This window comes from Theobroma umbraticum, unplaced genomic scaffold (genome assembly GCF_002168275.2).
Source record: "Theobroma umbraticum cultivar Fairchild unplaced genomic scaffold, ASM216827v3 scaffold_67.0, whole genome shotgun sequence".
NCBI classification, from domain to species: Eukaryota; Viridiplantae; Streptophyta; class Magnoliopsida; order Malvales; family Malvaceae; genus Theobroma; species Theobroma umbraticum.
Window position 1 is genome coordinate 2,872,550 of NW_018397262.1, and position 14,218 is coordinate 2,886,767.

The following is a 14,218-nucleotide window of genomic DNA, read 5'->3' on the forward strand; positions in this document are numbered from 1 at the left end:
AAAAGCAGACAAAGAGGTCTTTTTGATCTAAGGGTAAGGGCTTATGTTAATTGTTGAGTCATTGTTCCAACACTGTAGTTGTTTAAAATTTAAAGGAACCCCCCATGACTCTCAAGTTTATCCTTTATCCTTGTACAGGATACCCCTCTTATATTTAAAAACTATAGAACCCAGCTAAACATCCCCGTTCCTAAACAGTTATTTATTTGTTTTTATTAAATCTGAACAAATCCTTTTGGAGACATTCTTGAAATATATGCATATCATTTACCAATCAAAAGCTAGGTGATATAGTCATTAACTTTTAATTTTTGAAATATAATGATGATTCCATTATTGTTTCAGGTTGTACGCTGTTTCGAAGATAATGATATTGTTCATGTGAATGGCAAAGTTGATCCTAAGTCTGATATCGATGTGATCAATTTGGAACTAGTTTTCTCAGATTTAGATCAGGTATGCTCAAGGTTTAGGGTTTATCTTTCTTGAAAAAGTGGTGATGCTAATTTAATAGTTTAGAACTTGTTATCATCATTATGACTGAGTGCATCTAAAACATATTTTACAATGTCCATTTGTGTTATATTGCTTGTGTGGTGTCTAATTTATATGTTAAGAGACTTTTAGGAGATATTACTGTACTCTCACACACTTGGGCTGGTATTGTCCAAAGAGATCTCTGCTTGCAAAAGTTGTCCCCCTTTTAGCGAGGTGAACCAACATTTTATCAATTTGTTTAGTTATATATGAATCCTAGTTATATATGATTGGTAGAACGCATTCCTCTTTATACTGTCCTATTCAGTGATGTGAATCAAATTACTACTTCTTGTGTTTTCGGAAGTGAGAATCTATAATCAGGATTGTATTTACCATCTGGTAGTCTTCTCCTTTTGAAGACAAGTCTTTTAGATTTGGAGGACTACATCATCTTCAGGCAATTTGAGCAATTTGGGTTTGAGAAAAATTAAACTTGAGCTTGACTTTTTGTAACTTACAACTCCAGGACCTTTGTATTAATGTAGTTGATAAATGAAGTAGTGTTTTCAGGTGGTTAGTTAATTAATGGTTAAATGCTCAAATTGGGGCTAAATGTTTAGAGACTTTTTCAATTTACGGCCAAACTATTCAATTCTAACAATCAATGGCCAAATGTTTTCGATTCCTTACAATTAAGGGCTAAGTTGATAGGTGTGTAGAGCATGTATCACACATGACAAAAAATCGCTTGAGCTGATGACACGGTAGTTGACTTGGCATGTTGAAAATTTAGTTGTTACATGTCATGTCGGAAAATAAAGTTGTTACACGTTATGTTGAAAATTTCGTTGTTACATGTCATATTGAAAAATATAGTTGCTACACTTCATATTGAAGATTCAATTATTACATGTCATGTTGAAAATTTAGTAGTTATACGCCATGTTGAAAAATGTAGTTATTACACGCCATGTAGAAGATTTAGTTTTTACACATCATATTGAAAAATTTAGTTGTTACATGTCATGATGAAAATGTTGTTACATGTCATGATGAAAATGTTGTTACACGTCATGCCATAATTTGAACTGTTTTGACTTGACAAAAAAGACTTTCTAACAAAACTACCCTCTCGTTTCGTACACAACAAGTCTGCATCCACATCATGTGCATGTCCTACACGTGTCAAACACCTCTCACCTCAGCTCTTAATTGTAAGAAACCGAAAACATTTGCCCTTAATTGTTACAATTGAAATGTTTAGCTCTAAATTGACAAATTACGCAAAGGTTTTGGCCCCATTGAGCATTTAGTCTTAATTAATTACTTTTAGTACCATTTCCTTTAAGGGTGCTGTCAAAACTTTATTCAACCAAGGTTTGTTGGATTCCTACAATTTATCCGATGTTTTATTCAGTTGTAAATTACTGGATCTTTTTGCAATTACAATCCTAGCTAATCATTAAATTTTTTTAGAGTCTAAACTGAACTAAAATTTTCGTAATTCCAAAAATCTTGTTACATATTAAAGGTTGGGGTGAATTTAATTCTTGTGTGGATAAAATGCTTGAATTGCTTCAAGTCTGTCAAGAATAAAAGGTTTTGTTACCTTTGTATAATTTAGATTTTGTAATGAACTCAAGGGTCACATCCAGTGAACTCTATTATAGAATATTTGTTCCATTTTGAACTTGTTTGGTTTGGATAGTTTTTCATTGTGCAGGGATAGGGTTAAGAATAATCTTAAAAAGAAGCCAAAAAATGTGTAAAAAGATCTGAACTAGTTTAAGTCTCTCCAAGAACACAAAGAGTCCAAATTATTCTAAATCCATCAGAAAACAAAAGTAGAAGACTTTCACCTGATCAAATACAAACCAACTTATCATATCCACTATCTCAAATGCAACTTGGAGTCTGTTTAACGCAGCAGGGGTCCTTAAAGAGTTTAGAGTAGTTTGGTTTTATATTTAGTTGCTGACACAAACAAATTGTCATGTTCATGCAGCTGAAAAACTTGGGAAAGATAGGTAGTTTCCAAGGAGGATAGATGATGGAAATAGACAGGAAATTGAGGCTAAAAGCTGGAGAATTCATCTCCTTGGACAGGTAAAATTTGATCCTAATCAAAAGATTTAACCGTAAGTTTAGATCAAGCAGGAGGTGGGAATAATTGTTTGCATACTAGATATAGGTACTCATGATAGGATCCTTGAAGATCCCTAGAAAGTGCAAAGCTTGTTTTCTCACTTAGAAGAATTAAGTTTTGACTCATTTATGAAGATTATTGAGTAAAATGTGTACTTGAGAATTCTAATATGTGATTAGTTGTTAAGATAATTCTGGAATTTCTAATACGTGATTAGTTGTTAAAATAATTCTAGAATTCTATGTAATTTGAAACCCATCAGTTTCCGCCCAATTAGAAAGAACTCTGGTTTTGATGAGTTAAAAATTTATTTGTATGGTAGAGTTCAGGACTTAGGTGTTGAAAAATATGATGCGCTAATTCATGTTTTCTTAAGGCTCTCAATTTTGTCTGAGATCTGTATCTTGTAGAAATAAACTTTCACAGTGAATATGATTGATGAGCTACTAGCAACATTTATTAAAATGTACAAAAGGCAAGGGGAAGCTGGTTCCAGTTCGAAATTTTTGGAGATTTTGGTTGACATGCAGTAATCCTAAACAGAAAGTTGCACACATATTTTGCTTGCATGTCGTGTTCAATAGATAGCTCAAAAGCAGAGTATCACAGTTTCTTAATCAGAAGCACTATCTGTCAACTCTATTTATCCTGTTGTGGTTGATGCATAAATACTCTTTGAACATATCGAAAGATTAAAGTTCCTTCTGGAAAGGGATCTAACACATTTTTTACCCCAGTTTTTAATAGAATTTTAAAATTTGTCATAATACTACTTGGATGCTTCTTGGTGGTTGCCTGGTCTAAAGTCTTCGGAGACTGCATTTTTTTTTTGGTGATACATCATCCTATATTGAAATAGGAGTGTGATTGTTGAAAACCATTTAAGGGTTCAAGTCATTCTTAACAACTTGGGCTAAGCTTGTAGGGTCATGTGGTTTAGGATTGAAAAGATAATGGGCTAGTGGTCCTCGGGCCCAGCTGCCCAGGATATTACCACCGGTTTCAAAGCATATGCCTACCCAATGTGGGTTTACATTGGCACATTGTGTGATCTTGGTCCTATGAGTATCAAGTATGATTGCTATAAATGGTTTTGAATGCTGACTGGGACATCAAGGAAAAGGGCAGGGTGTGTGTGAGGAATATGATATTATGAAGGTTATTGTTGAACCCCACATAAGGTTTTAAGTCATTCACTTTTAGCAACTTGAGCTTAAGTTTTTGAGTTCATGTGGTATAAACTTGAAAAGTTGTTGGCCAGTGATGTTTGGCCCCAAGATATTACCTTTTCAACATGAAATGGAAACATCTATTTTATACTTATGGTGGGAAAAAACCGTCGTGATTAACATTTTGTTTTGAATAATGTGGTTCCATACCACTAAGCTTTTTGCATACCCATTGTAGATTGCATCCTATAGTATGGATGGACACGTTTCATGTCTCTATCCTGTTATTCCAGATATAACATCAAATTCATATCATCTCACATTCTTGTCCCTGCTCGTGCTTCTTGTCATGCAGATATATTTGTTAAGACGTATAATTATCTCTGGTTTTAAAATAATATTTACTGGTCATGCATTAAACCTTCAAGAAATTTGCTTGAATGCTTCTTTATTGGCTAACCTTTACGAACTCCTGCATGGCCTTAGTACATATCTGTGACAGCGTAAATAAAAAAAAGCATATGAAAGTAATCGTATCTTTTATAAGACTTGCAGATAGAGAAAAGAATAGAGAAGCTCAAAAAGGGGAAGACAAAGGATTCTCAATCTAAAGTCAAGGTGAAGTTATTTTTCCTGTTCTTCTGTTCTTACTGCAACTAGCCTTGTCCTTTGTCTGTCAGTCTGTCTATGCTGTACACCAATGTGGTGGTTTTTTGTGTTGGCATCAACTTTCTTAAAGTTATACTACTGTTTTAGGAGGAAGCAGAAAAGTCTGCCTTGGAAAGGATTAAGCAGGCACTTATGGATGGAAAACCGGCACGAGCAGTTGCATTAACTGAATTTGAGAAGGATGCTGTGAAACATCTTTGCTTGCTTACAATGAAACCAATCATATATGTTGCCAATGTTGCAGAATCTGATCTTGCTGAGCCTGAAAATAATCCCCATGTTAATGAAGTGATGAATCTTGCATCTGAGTTGCAATCTGGAATTGTTACAATTTCTGCACAGGTTTGGTGATACTCTTGAAAAGCATACTTTAATGGCAAGTGATATAGAACTTTTCAACTCTCTCTCTCTGTAATGTGTTTGAGTCTGTTGGTAGACATTGATACTGTCATCTATTGAAAAATAAGGAATTTTACATGTTCATTTATAGCCTGTTGCCGATCAATGTTGAATTAGCTATTTTACCATGGTGAAGAACTGAGAAAGCTTAACATTGCAGGTTGAGTCGGAGCTCACTGAACTTCCATCAGATGAACGAACAGAATATTTGAAATCTCTTGGTGTCAATGAAAGTGGGCTTGGAAACCTTATTAGAGAAACATATAGCCTTCTAGGGCTGCGTACGTACTTTACATCTGGGGAGAAGGTGAAAAGATGTACTTACCATTAGTTTAATGTTCCTTTTTCTTTAAAAAAAAGAAATCGGTTTAATCTTTTGAAAGATGGTTTTCGTGTCTGCATGGAGTTTTCTTTGTTTCATCAGTTGAAAGTGTTGTTCTTGATACTGCAGGAATCAAAAGCATGGACAATACTTGCAGGTTAGCGTTGGCTGTGCTTAGTGTCCAATACGTACCATGTGCAGATACTATTATCTTTGTTATGAGTTTTTAGCATGTTACTGCAGCTGAGTGTAGATCAATGTTGTGTAATTTTTCTTCTCTCTTGATCAGGAATGACTGCTCCTCAAGCTGCTGGAGTTATTCACTCTGACTTTGAGAAAGGCTTCATTCGTGCTGAGACAGTAAGCATCATCATTAATTTTGTGGATTCCATCCCACATGTATTCAGATTTTTATCCTCTCATCAGCTCTGAGTGGCTGGATGGCAGCAATTCCTTTTTACTGTTTGTTTCTCTCCTGTCTTTTGTCATGGAAAAGATTGTTTTAAAAAAGCTCAAACTATTTGCGTCTACAAGCTGGCCTCTGTCACTGCAGTCAGCCACTTCCCCTGCAGTCATGGGCAAACTTTATAGGCCAATATTTTATTGATAAACATGGAAATGATTGGATATTGGCCTAAAAATGGTGGTGTAATGTTGTATGGCCTTCTCCTTATGTTAAAATTGCATGATGGTTCGATATATGGTAAATAAGATAAGAAAATAAAAGATGGCTTACATATTTGAGACATGATTTGTTAATCAGAACATGAGCATCTTTTAACTTCTTGAACATCTGTTTGTGTTAAAGTTGTATGATGCTTCAGTATATGCATTCACATGCATCTCTAAGAGATATTATACTTGTGTAATCATTGATTATGAGTTTGAAATATAGGCTTTTTTTCTTCACCGCCTCTTTATAAACAGATTTTTTGTTCTTAATAGGTATCCTATGATGATTTTATAGCCGCTGGTTCACTAGCAGCAGCAAGGGAAAAAGGACTTGTAAGTTGTTTCATTTCTATTACCCTCTAAAATTTTTTAGGTAATAATTTCGTCAGCGGCATATGTGCATACCTTGCATGAGTTTCACTTTGCTATCAGGAAAAGCAAGAGTGTTTAGCTTGTATTTGTTTTCCCTTAATATGGTGAAACTATTACTATTGCCAACAACCAGCAAAACCTGCTTCAATTTTTTTTTTTTTTGGGTGAAGTAGACATTAATCTTGAGTTTGAGGGGGAGAGAGGAGATATCATTTCCATATGCCTCATCATTCCATTAGTTTTCTATTTAGTAATATGCTTGTATGTTTCTGGGTTACAAAACTTAGGTTGTACAAGCTAAGGCAGACTGTTCTTAGCATCTAGTCTCTTAAGAGTGATTGCCTAGTTGTAGTGAGTAGCTCGCTACACTCCTCTCTTAATTATTGCTTCCTGCTTTGTACTTGTCTGAATTTATTTTCCTTCTCTGTCTCTTCCAATTAATCCTTTGTATGCTCAAATACTGTCAACTTCTTTCTTTTTGTTTATTTTTATCTTTTCCCTCAATATCCTTTTGTTTCATACATATTTCAGTTGTCTCTCACGCAACATTTGTTTCACCTCTCTCTCTCCCGCTGAGACCAAAATGCTATATTATTTCACTTTTTATCTCTCTCCATTTCTCATATTTAACTTGCTGCAGTTGAGATCTGAGGGTAAAGATTACATTGTACAAGAAGGAGATGTAATGCTGTTCCGTTTCAATGTTTGATGACTGTACTTTTTAAGCCGAAGGCATTTCGATATTCCTTTACCTATCGAAGCACTGAACAAGAAATGTATACCTCACTGGTTTTGTATTTTCAGTGGTCTAAGATCATTTACAACACAGGCAAATAGCATAGGATGAAATTCTTCTTATACCATTACTAAGCCAAGATATATATTCAGATATTCAGCTCGGGGAATTTTCTGTTTATAATTCAAAAGCAAAGGGACAAACAAAATCCCCCCATTTTTCACACTGAGGCTGTGACTTCATTCCCTTCTATGTTGGGGTATCATTACTCTTTACTTGTAATCTTGCCCTTCTTACAGTAAAATGTAACTTGCTTCCTATCATTTTTTTTTCTATAGTATTTGCAAGGTGCTTGTTTTTCTCTGTTGTATTGAAAACATATCCACAGATCTGTCCAAATGATGCCTAACAGCTTAAGGATCTGGATGGCTGCTGAACTTTATACTATCATTTGATTTCTTTACATTATTTTCTACGATTTGGCTCAAGGTAACAAAAGGGGAGTGAAAAGAGGTAAACTTTCTATCATTCTTGAATTAAATGAATGGAGATCTTTTCATTCTTGAATTAAATAAATGAAGTGGTATTAGATTAGATATCATTGTCTGCAAAGGGTTGTCCTAAGGGCAAGGTCTTATTCATTGCCATTGATTGATAGAAAAAAAATATGCTTTAGCTTCTAAGCAAGTGAAAGTCAATCCCAAGTTGTTTTCACTTGGAAGCTAAGGTGGAAGTCCCTATCCCTACATCCTGGATCCTGCTCGCAATCACATTGCTAGTTGTTTTTTATTTGAGGAATTATGATACTTGTGTTGTTGACAATATGAAATGCAATAATGTGGGGATAAAAGATTCAGTGTTTGAAACATCAATTTCTTTGTCAAGAAAAAGACTGCAGTAGTTGTTCTTCTCTTGAATCAACTCTTACAGATATTTTTGGCTCTATTGTATATGTATGTAACTTGGTAATAGGAAAGGTAGGGAAGCTAATAATGGAGGGTAAAGCAGGATAAAAGAAAAGTTTTAGAAGCACAAACTTAGACAGGGGAATTCTATAGAATTGATTTTAAGAGTCTTGATGACTTGGTTTTGATTGTCCAAATAACTAACTGGGAAAGAGGTTGTTGCAGGCACCATATTAGTTTCCTTGCGATTAGTTTTCCAAAAAAAAAAGTTGTAAGCCATGTGGCCTTGGACAAAGGGACAAACCAAAAAACATAAGTCAGGTGTGCATCATAGTCAATCTTCTCTTCTCTTTGTCATAATTTTGTAATTAATTAGTTGAAAATTAACTTGGAAGTCGGTCACAGTTAGGTCAAATGACCCATCAGACTATTCTTCTCTTGCAGCCTAATCTTCTCTTTATTTCAAGGCCAAACTCTAATCATTATTATTCATCTGTTCGGCATTAGTGGTTATATCATATTCTAAATTAATATCCTTTCATTCCCTTAGTTCACTGTTTTTTAGGATAAACATGCATCCAAAAGTAGATCAAGATACATCAGGTTGATACCGGTAACAGCACATATAATTACCAATTCATCACCCATTTGCAGTTCTCTGTTTGGACACTTAGTAACCATCAACCAAAAGGTTGATTACAATATCTTACCACAAAAATTGAACTACTTGGGAGCTTCCACGAGACTCTAATGGCAAAGTCCAAAAAATGGGTCAAATCTCTCTTTCTCTTTTAAATAGTGGAGTTATACACGACAGGATTTGAACTTTTAATTCTTCTTTAAGATGATCTTATGTTATTATAAAGACTCTGATTTAAAGGTTTCAAGTTAAACTTCTGAGATGAAAATTATTTGAGTTTATGAGTTTAATTCTATTGCCTTGGCTACTTTCTCTTTTATTTGCTGGTGGAACTCGAATAGAGACGTTAACAATTTAAGTTATTGAGATAATCGATCATTTAACTTGATTAATATGTGCTATATTGTAATACCTGATTTTTGCATCAATAGGGATTGCATAAAGTAATTTAGCTGATAGAAACTAGGTGCACTTGTGGATGAGCTTGATAGCTGGGTTTCACTATATGTAGCTACAATAACAAGACATTAGGTATCGAATTGTCACACTGTTGCTTTGACTTACAACTCGCTTGGCAGTGACTTGAATGGAGACTGATGCATGTAGCTCCTGTTCATAAAAATGATCTTCTACAAGCAACTATCATCTCATGCTTTGTTGTAATCAGCTTCCAGTTTAGTCTCACTATATATGTTAGGTCATCATTACACTATAAGTGAATGACAGGAGCAATTGTCTAGTGTTTTCATATTAACAAATAGCCATTCCACAACAAAATAATAACAATAAGATTTTGTTGAAAGGGGAAATTATGAGAGATAACAGCTTTTATAAGCTCAATTTAAAAAAATTATTCATTATAAATTTAATTATTTTTAGTTAATTTTTTGTATGTCTTGACAACAGTACTCTTTCTCTCTTGTCAAATACTATTTGTCTCATCATCAAGCTCTTTCTCGCTATCCCAAAAAACAGAGATAACATTAAGGTATGTGTTTTAAGTTTTTGGATTTATTGGTTTATATTTATAGAACCTCAAAGTTGAGGAATTGAAATTGATTAAACATATTTGTAAAATTAAAACACTATATTACTTGGGCAACTTAAACCTAGCTATGAGCAAGCAAATCAATTAGTTATTAGGTATTGTATTACTTGTTTTTAAACATCATGTCACCAGTTTTTCGGTATTATAAGATTGGTTTTTATATATTGCGTGACTTAATCGTTGTATCTCTGATTTTTAGGCATTGCATGATTGGTTTTTAGGTATTGCATGATTAAGTTGTAGGTATTACATAATTGACTTTTAGGTAATGCCTAAGTTACATAGTGCTGAAAAACTAGTCACGCAATGCTTTACTAACTAGTCACACAATGTCATATCAATTAGTTACGCAATACTTAAAAATTAGTTACGTAATGCCTAAAAATTAGTCATATAATACTTAAAAATTAATCACGCAATATCTAAAAAACGATTACGCAATACTTAAAACTATTGAATTCTATTTAACAAAATCAACAATTTCAAACAACACACCATATTCCATTTAACAATACAATTAACAAATATGCCTACTTGGAGAAGAATGCTCAAAATGCTTAAAGGTTTTTCTTCATATATTAGAAATCACTCCAAAATACTTAAAATACTCAAAATGCTTAATGATTTTTTTTCGTATATCAAAAATCACTCCAAAATTCTCAAAATGCTTAAGTTTTTTTTTATAAGAAACACGTTAGAAATAAATGGTCTAGTGAAAAAATGTAAAAGGATATAAGTCGGTTTGAGGTGTGAATCTAAACAGGTAAATTAGTTTCATTAAAAGTAATTTTATCCAAAATTAATTTTTTTTGACCAAAAATAATTAAAATTATAGAGAAGACTATTTTCAAAAATGCCTTAGTAGTATTTTTAAAACGAACCCGAGTTTAAAAGTGCCCCAAAGATTATAGTTATTATATAAAGTAATATATTCGCCAAATAAATGAAATACGTTTATATATAAATAAAGAATTTACAAGAATCAACACTCTTGAATTAGACAATGAAATGAATATTCACTTCCCAAATACTATAATAGCATCGCTTGCTTATAATTGTATGTAGTGTCCCATCCTCCAAACAAATTAAGGATGTCAACAAGTATTATATATCGACTATTCTATACTCCTTGATCAAATTAAGTAAAATTAAAATATGTTATAATTAGGCTTATTAGGCTAAAATTTGAGTAATAGTATTATACTTATTAAAATTTGATTATAAATAATAATTTTTAATATTAAATTTAATTATATATTATTTTTATTTACAAATTTTTTATAATTAATATAATATTTACTAAAATTTTTTAATTGTTCTAAATAATTGTCATAACATCTTATGTCCATCAATGAGTCATCTTTTTTATTAGGTGGAATTGACCATGAAATAGCCATCAATTTTTGTCATTGGTAGCAATTGACCATTTAAGGTTTAGGAATATAAACGGTTCAGGAACATAATTACGTTTGAGTAAAGTATTAGTAGCCTCACAACATTTGTTTAAATTAGTACAAATTCTTTATAATTAATATAATACTTACTTAAATTCATTAATTGTTCTAACTATAATTGTTATAATGTATAAGTTTTGAAACTTAATTGCTCGATATAATAGAGGAGTCACCATCAATTTCTGCTGACATAAAAATGAAGCCATCATAAAAGAGGAGCTAACATCATGAAAAAAGAAGAGTTACCATCATTTTTTTTATTAGGTGCAATTGGCGTGCAATTGATCACGAAACACATTTAGGTTCAGGTTCAAAGTACAATTACATATGAGGAAAGTGTTGACACTCTCACTATACCTATGTAAATTGGTACTTTTTATGTTCACAAATTATTCCTAAATCACATAGTATTGCAAATCAACCAAAATAATATTGTAAGTATTTTCAGACAAAAACTTAAATAGTTTGCATTTCTCTTTCCAATACCACCAATACGATTATAATTATCATAATAAAATATGTAAAAAATAAAAGTAACTATGATAATAAACTATGCAAACTTAAATAGTTTGCATTTATCATATTTTTGTCTCTTGACTTATTAAATCAAGTTTAGAATGAAAATATATATTATATTTATATGATTTATTTGTTGAACTCCTACAATAATTGTACTCAACATATGTAAATCTATCTTTAATATTATGAGATTTTGCATAAGGCATTTTTAAATTGAACATATGAAATTGACTTTGTATGATATTTATTTTGCAACAGGTGGAAAATACTATTCTTTGATAATCTGAAAATACGTTTTGTTTTGGATTCCATGTCTTTATCGTTGAGCAAAATAACGAGCTACTAATGAAAAATCATAAGCCTCGTTCATTCCCTAAAGTGAATGCAACATCATCTAATAATTATGGTTATAGATATGAAAAAAGTTACTATAATAACTTACACTAATCACTATTCTAATTTTAAGGATAACTTTAGCTACTAAAAGTGGATGGATAACTTTACCCTCTAGAAGTAGATGGATACCCTAACCCACCAACTCCCCAGAAGTGGATAGCACACCAAAAGTGGAGAGATGCTTTTAACTTACCAAAAATGAATGAATAATAAAAAAAATAGACAGAATAGAAAGAATATAGAAAATGCCTTGTCATTGATGTGGCATGAAAATGAATGGCCATTAGTCACATACTTTATCAAACATCATTAAATGCTAAAAGGAAAAAAAATTGGACTTTATCAAGCATCATTGAATGCTAAAAGGATGAAAATATCAAAGTAAATTTCGTTTAAGATAATTTTGACCATGGCTAAGTTGATATAACACATCAAGATGTTGCATATTTTCTTGTTTACTTTGAAAAAGGTATTAATCATATGATTAGTAATGAAAATATCCATTGTTGATTTTCTTGTCTACCCTAAAAAAAGCCTAATCATTTGATTTGATAATGAAAATATCCAAGAATGAAATTTCTTAATAATTTATTGGTACGTTTTAGCATAACTTTATTATAAAAATGTTTTTGTATGTTCTTATTATATTTAAATAATATGTTTTCATTTTATGTGATTTAATTAGTAAATTACATTTTGATATTTAATTGGCTCGGCAATACATGAAAAGATTAAAATGCGTCTAATGAATGTAACTACAACCTATTTATATGGCTCACTTGATAATGATATCTATATGAAAACCTCTGAAGGATATAAGTTGCTTAAAGCGCAAAATTTGAATTCTTGAAAATATTATTTAATTAAATAAAATAAATTTTTATATAGATTAAAGTAATTTAGACACATGTGGTATAATCGTCTTAGTGAATATTGGTTGAAAAAAAGTTATAAAATGATTCTATATGTCCATGTGTTTTTATAAAACAGTTCAAATATGAATTTTTCATAATTGTTTATGTCAATGACCTAAATATCATTAAAACTCTTAAAGAATATCAAAAGCCATGGATTACTTAAAGAAAGAATTTGAGATGAAATACCTTAGAAAAATAAAGTTTTGTTTGGATTTTTAGATTGAACACTTGACAATGAAATTTTTATACATTAAGCAAATTATGTAGCAAAAGTGTTAAAACAATTTTATATGGACAAAGCACATCCATTATGTTCACCAATGGTTGTAAAGTCACTAAATGTGAAAAAATACCCTTTCCAACCTCTTGAGAATGATGAAGAACTTCTTGTGTTTGAAGGATCATATCTTAGTACAATTGAAGTACTAATGTATTTTATTAGCAATACATGACCTAACATATCATTTGCTGTGAATTTATTAGTAAGATATAGTTTTTCTCCAAATCGAAGACATTTATGAAATTAAACATATACTTCGATATCTTTGAAGAATAATGGATATGGGCTTATATTATTCAAATGCATTAAAAAATAATATTTAATTTGTTATGTAAATGCAGGATATTTATCTGATCCATACAAAACTCAATTCCAAACAGATTACTTATTCACATATGGCGTCGTGAATGTATTGGTTAAGATATGTAACTCAACATATTCGAGAAACATTGGTCAACTAAGAAGGAAATACTAACAACATTATATGAAGGTAATGTTGCTTGCATAGTCTAGTTAAAGCAAAGATACATTAAAGGCGATAAAACAAAACATATTTCGTCAAAATTCTTCTTCACTCATGATCTCCAAGAAAATGATGATATTAGTGTTCAATAAATTCAATCAAGTAACAATCTAGCAGATTTGTTCATCAAAGCCTTTTCTATTACAACATTTGAAAAGTTGGTACAAAAAATTAGAATGTACCATTTTAAAGATCTTAAATAATGCAGTCATCAGAGAGAGTTAAATACGGATTGTACTCTTTTCCTTCATCAAGGTTTTTTCCACTGAGTTTTTCTTGATAAGATTTTTAATGAGGTAATATTTCATAAACGTATTCTCAAAAAGAATTATGTACTCTTTTTCCTTCACTTGGATTTTTTCCCATGAGATTTTTTCCTAGTAAGTTTTTAACGAGGCATAATCTTAATACAATGGACATTCAAGGAGGATTGTTATGAATATATGTATGAATGTCTATTAGGTTATGAGCCAAAAAGTTCAAACCAAGTTGAACAACTTAATAAGCTAAATAGACAAAGTGTAATATGATTTGAACTGTTAGATTGAATTAGATTAGGATTATGATTCAA

The 14,218-nt window shown here is 31.6% G+C and overlaps 1 protein-coding gene across 1 annotated transcript in view; it reads left to right on the forward strand.

The window, feature by feature from the left end:
• LOC110419339 (GTP-binding protein-like protein) overlaps positions 1-7,362 on the forward strand; it is a 9,537-nt gene extending 2,175 nt beyond the window's left edge. The window contains exons 4-11 of the mRNA XM_021432338.2: positions 346-456; positions 4,351-4,413; positions 4,552-4,806; positions 5,024-5,170; positions 5,315-5,342; positions 5,475-5,545; positions 6,131-6,190; positions 6,870-7,362. Of these exons, the coding sequence (XP_021288013.1) occupies positions 346-456; positions 4,351-4,413; positions 4,552-4,806; positions 5,024-5,170; positions 5,315-5,342; positions 5,475-5,545; positions 6,131-6,190; positions 6,870-6,938 (804 nt within the window). The 3' untranslated portion in view covers positions 6,939-7,362. The remainder of the gene's footprint in view (positions 1-345; positions 457-4,350; positions 4,414-4,551; positions 4,807-5,023; positions 5,171-5,314; positions 5,343-5,474; positions 5,546-6,130; positions 6,191-6,869) is intronic.
• Positions 7,363-14,218: the final 6,856 nt, after the last annotated feature.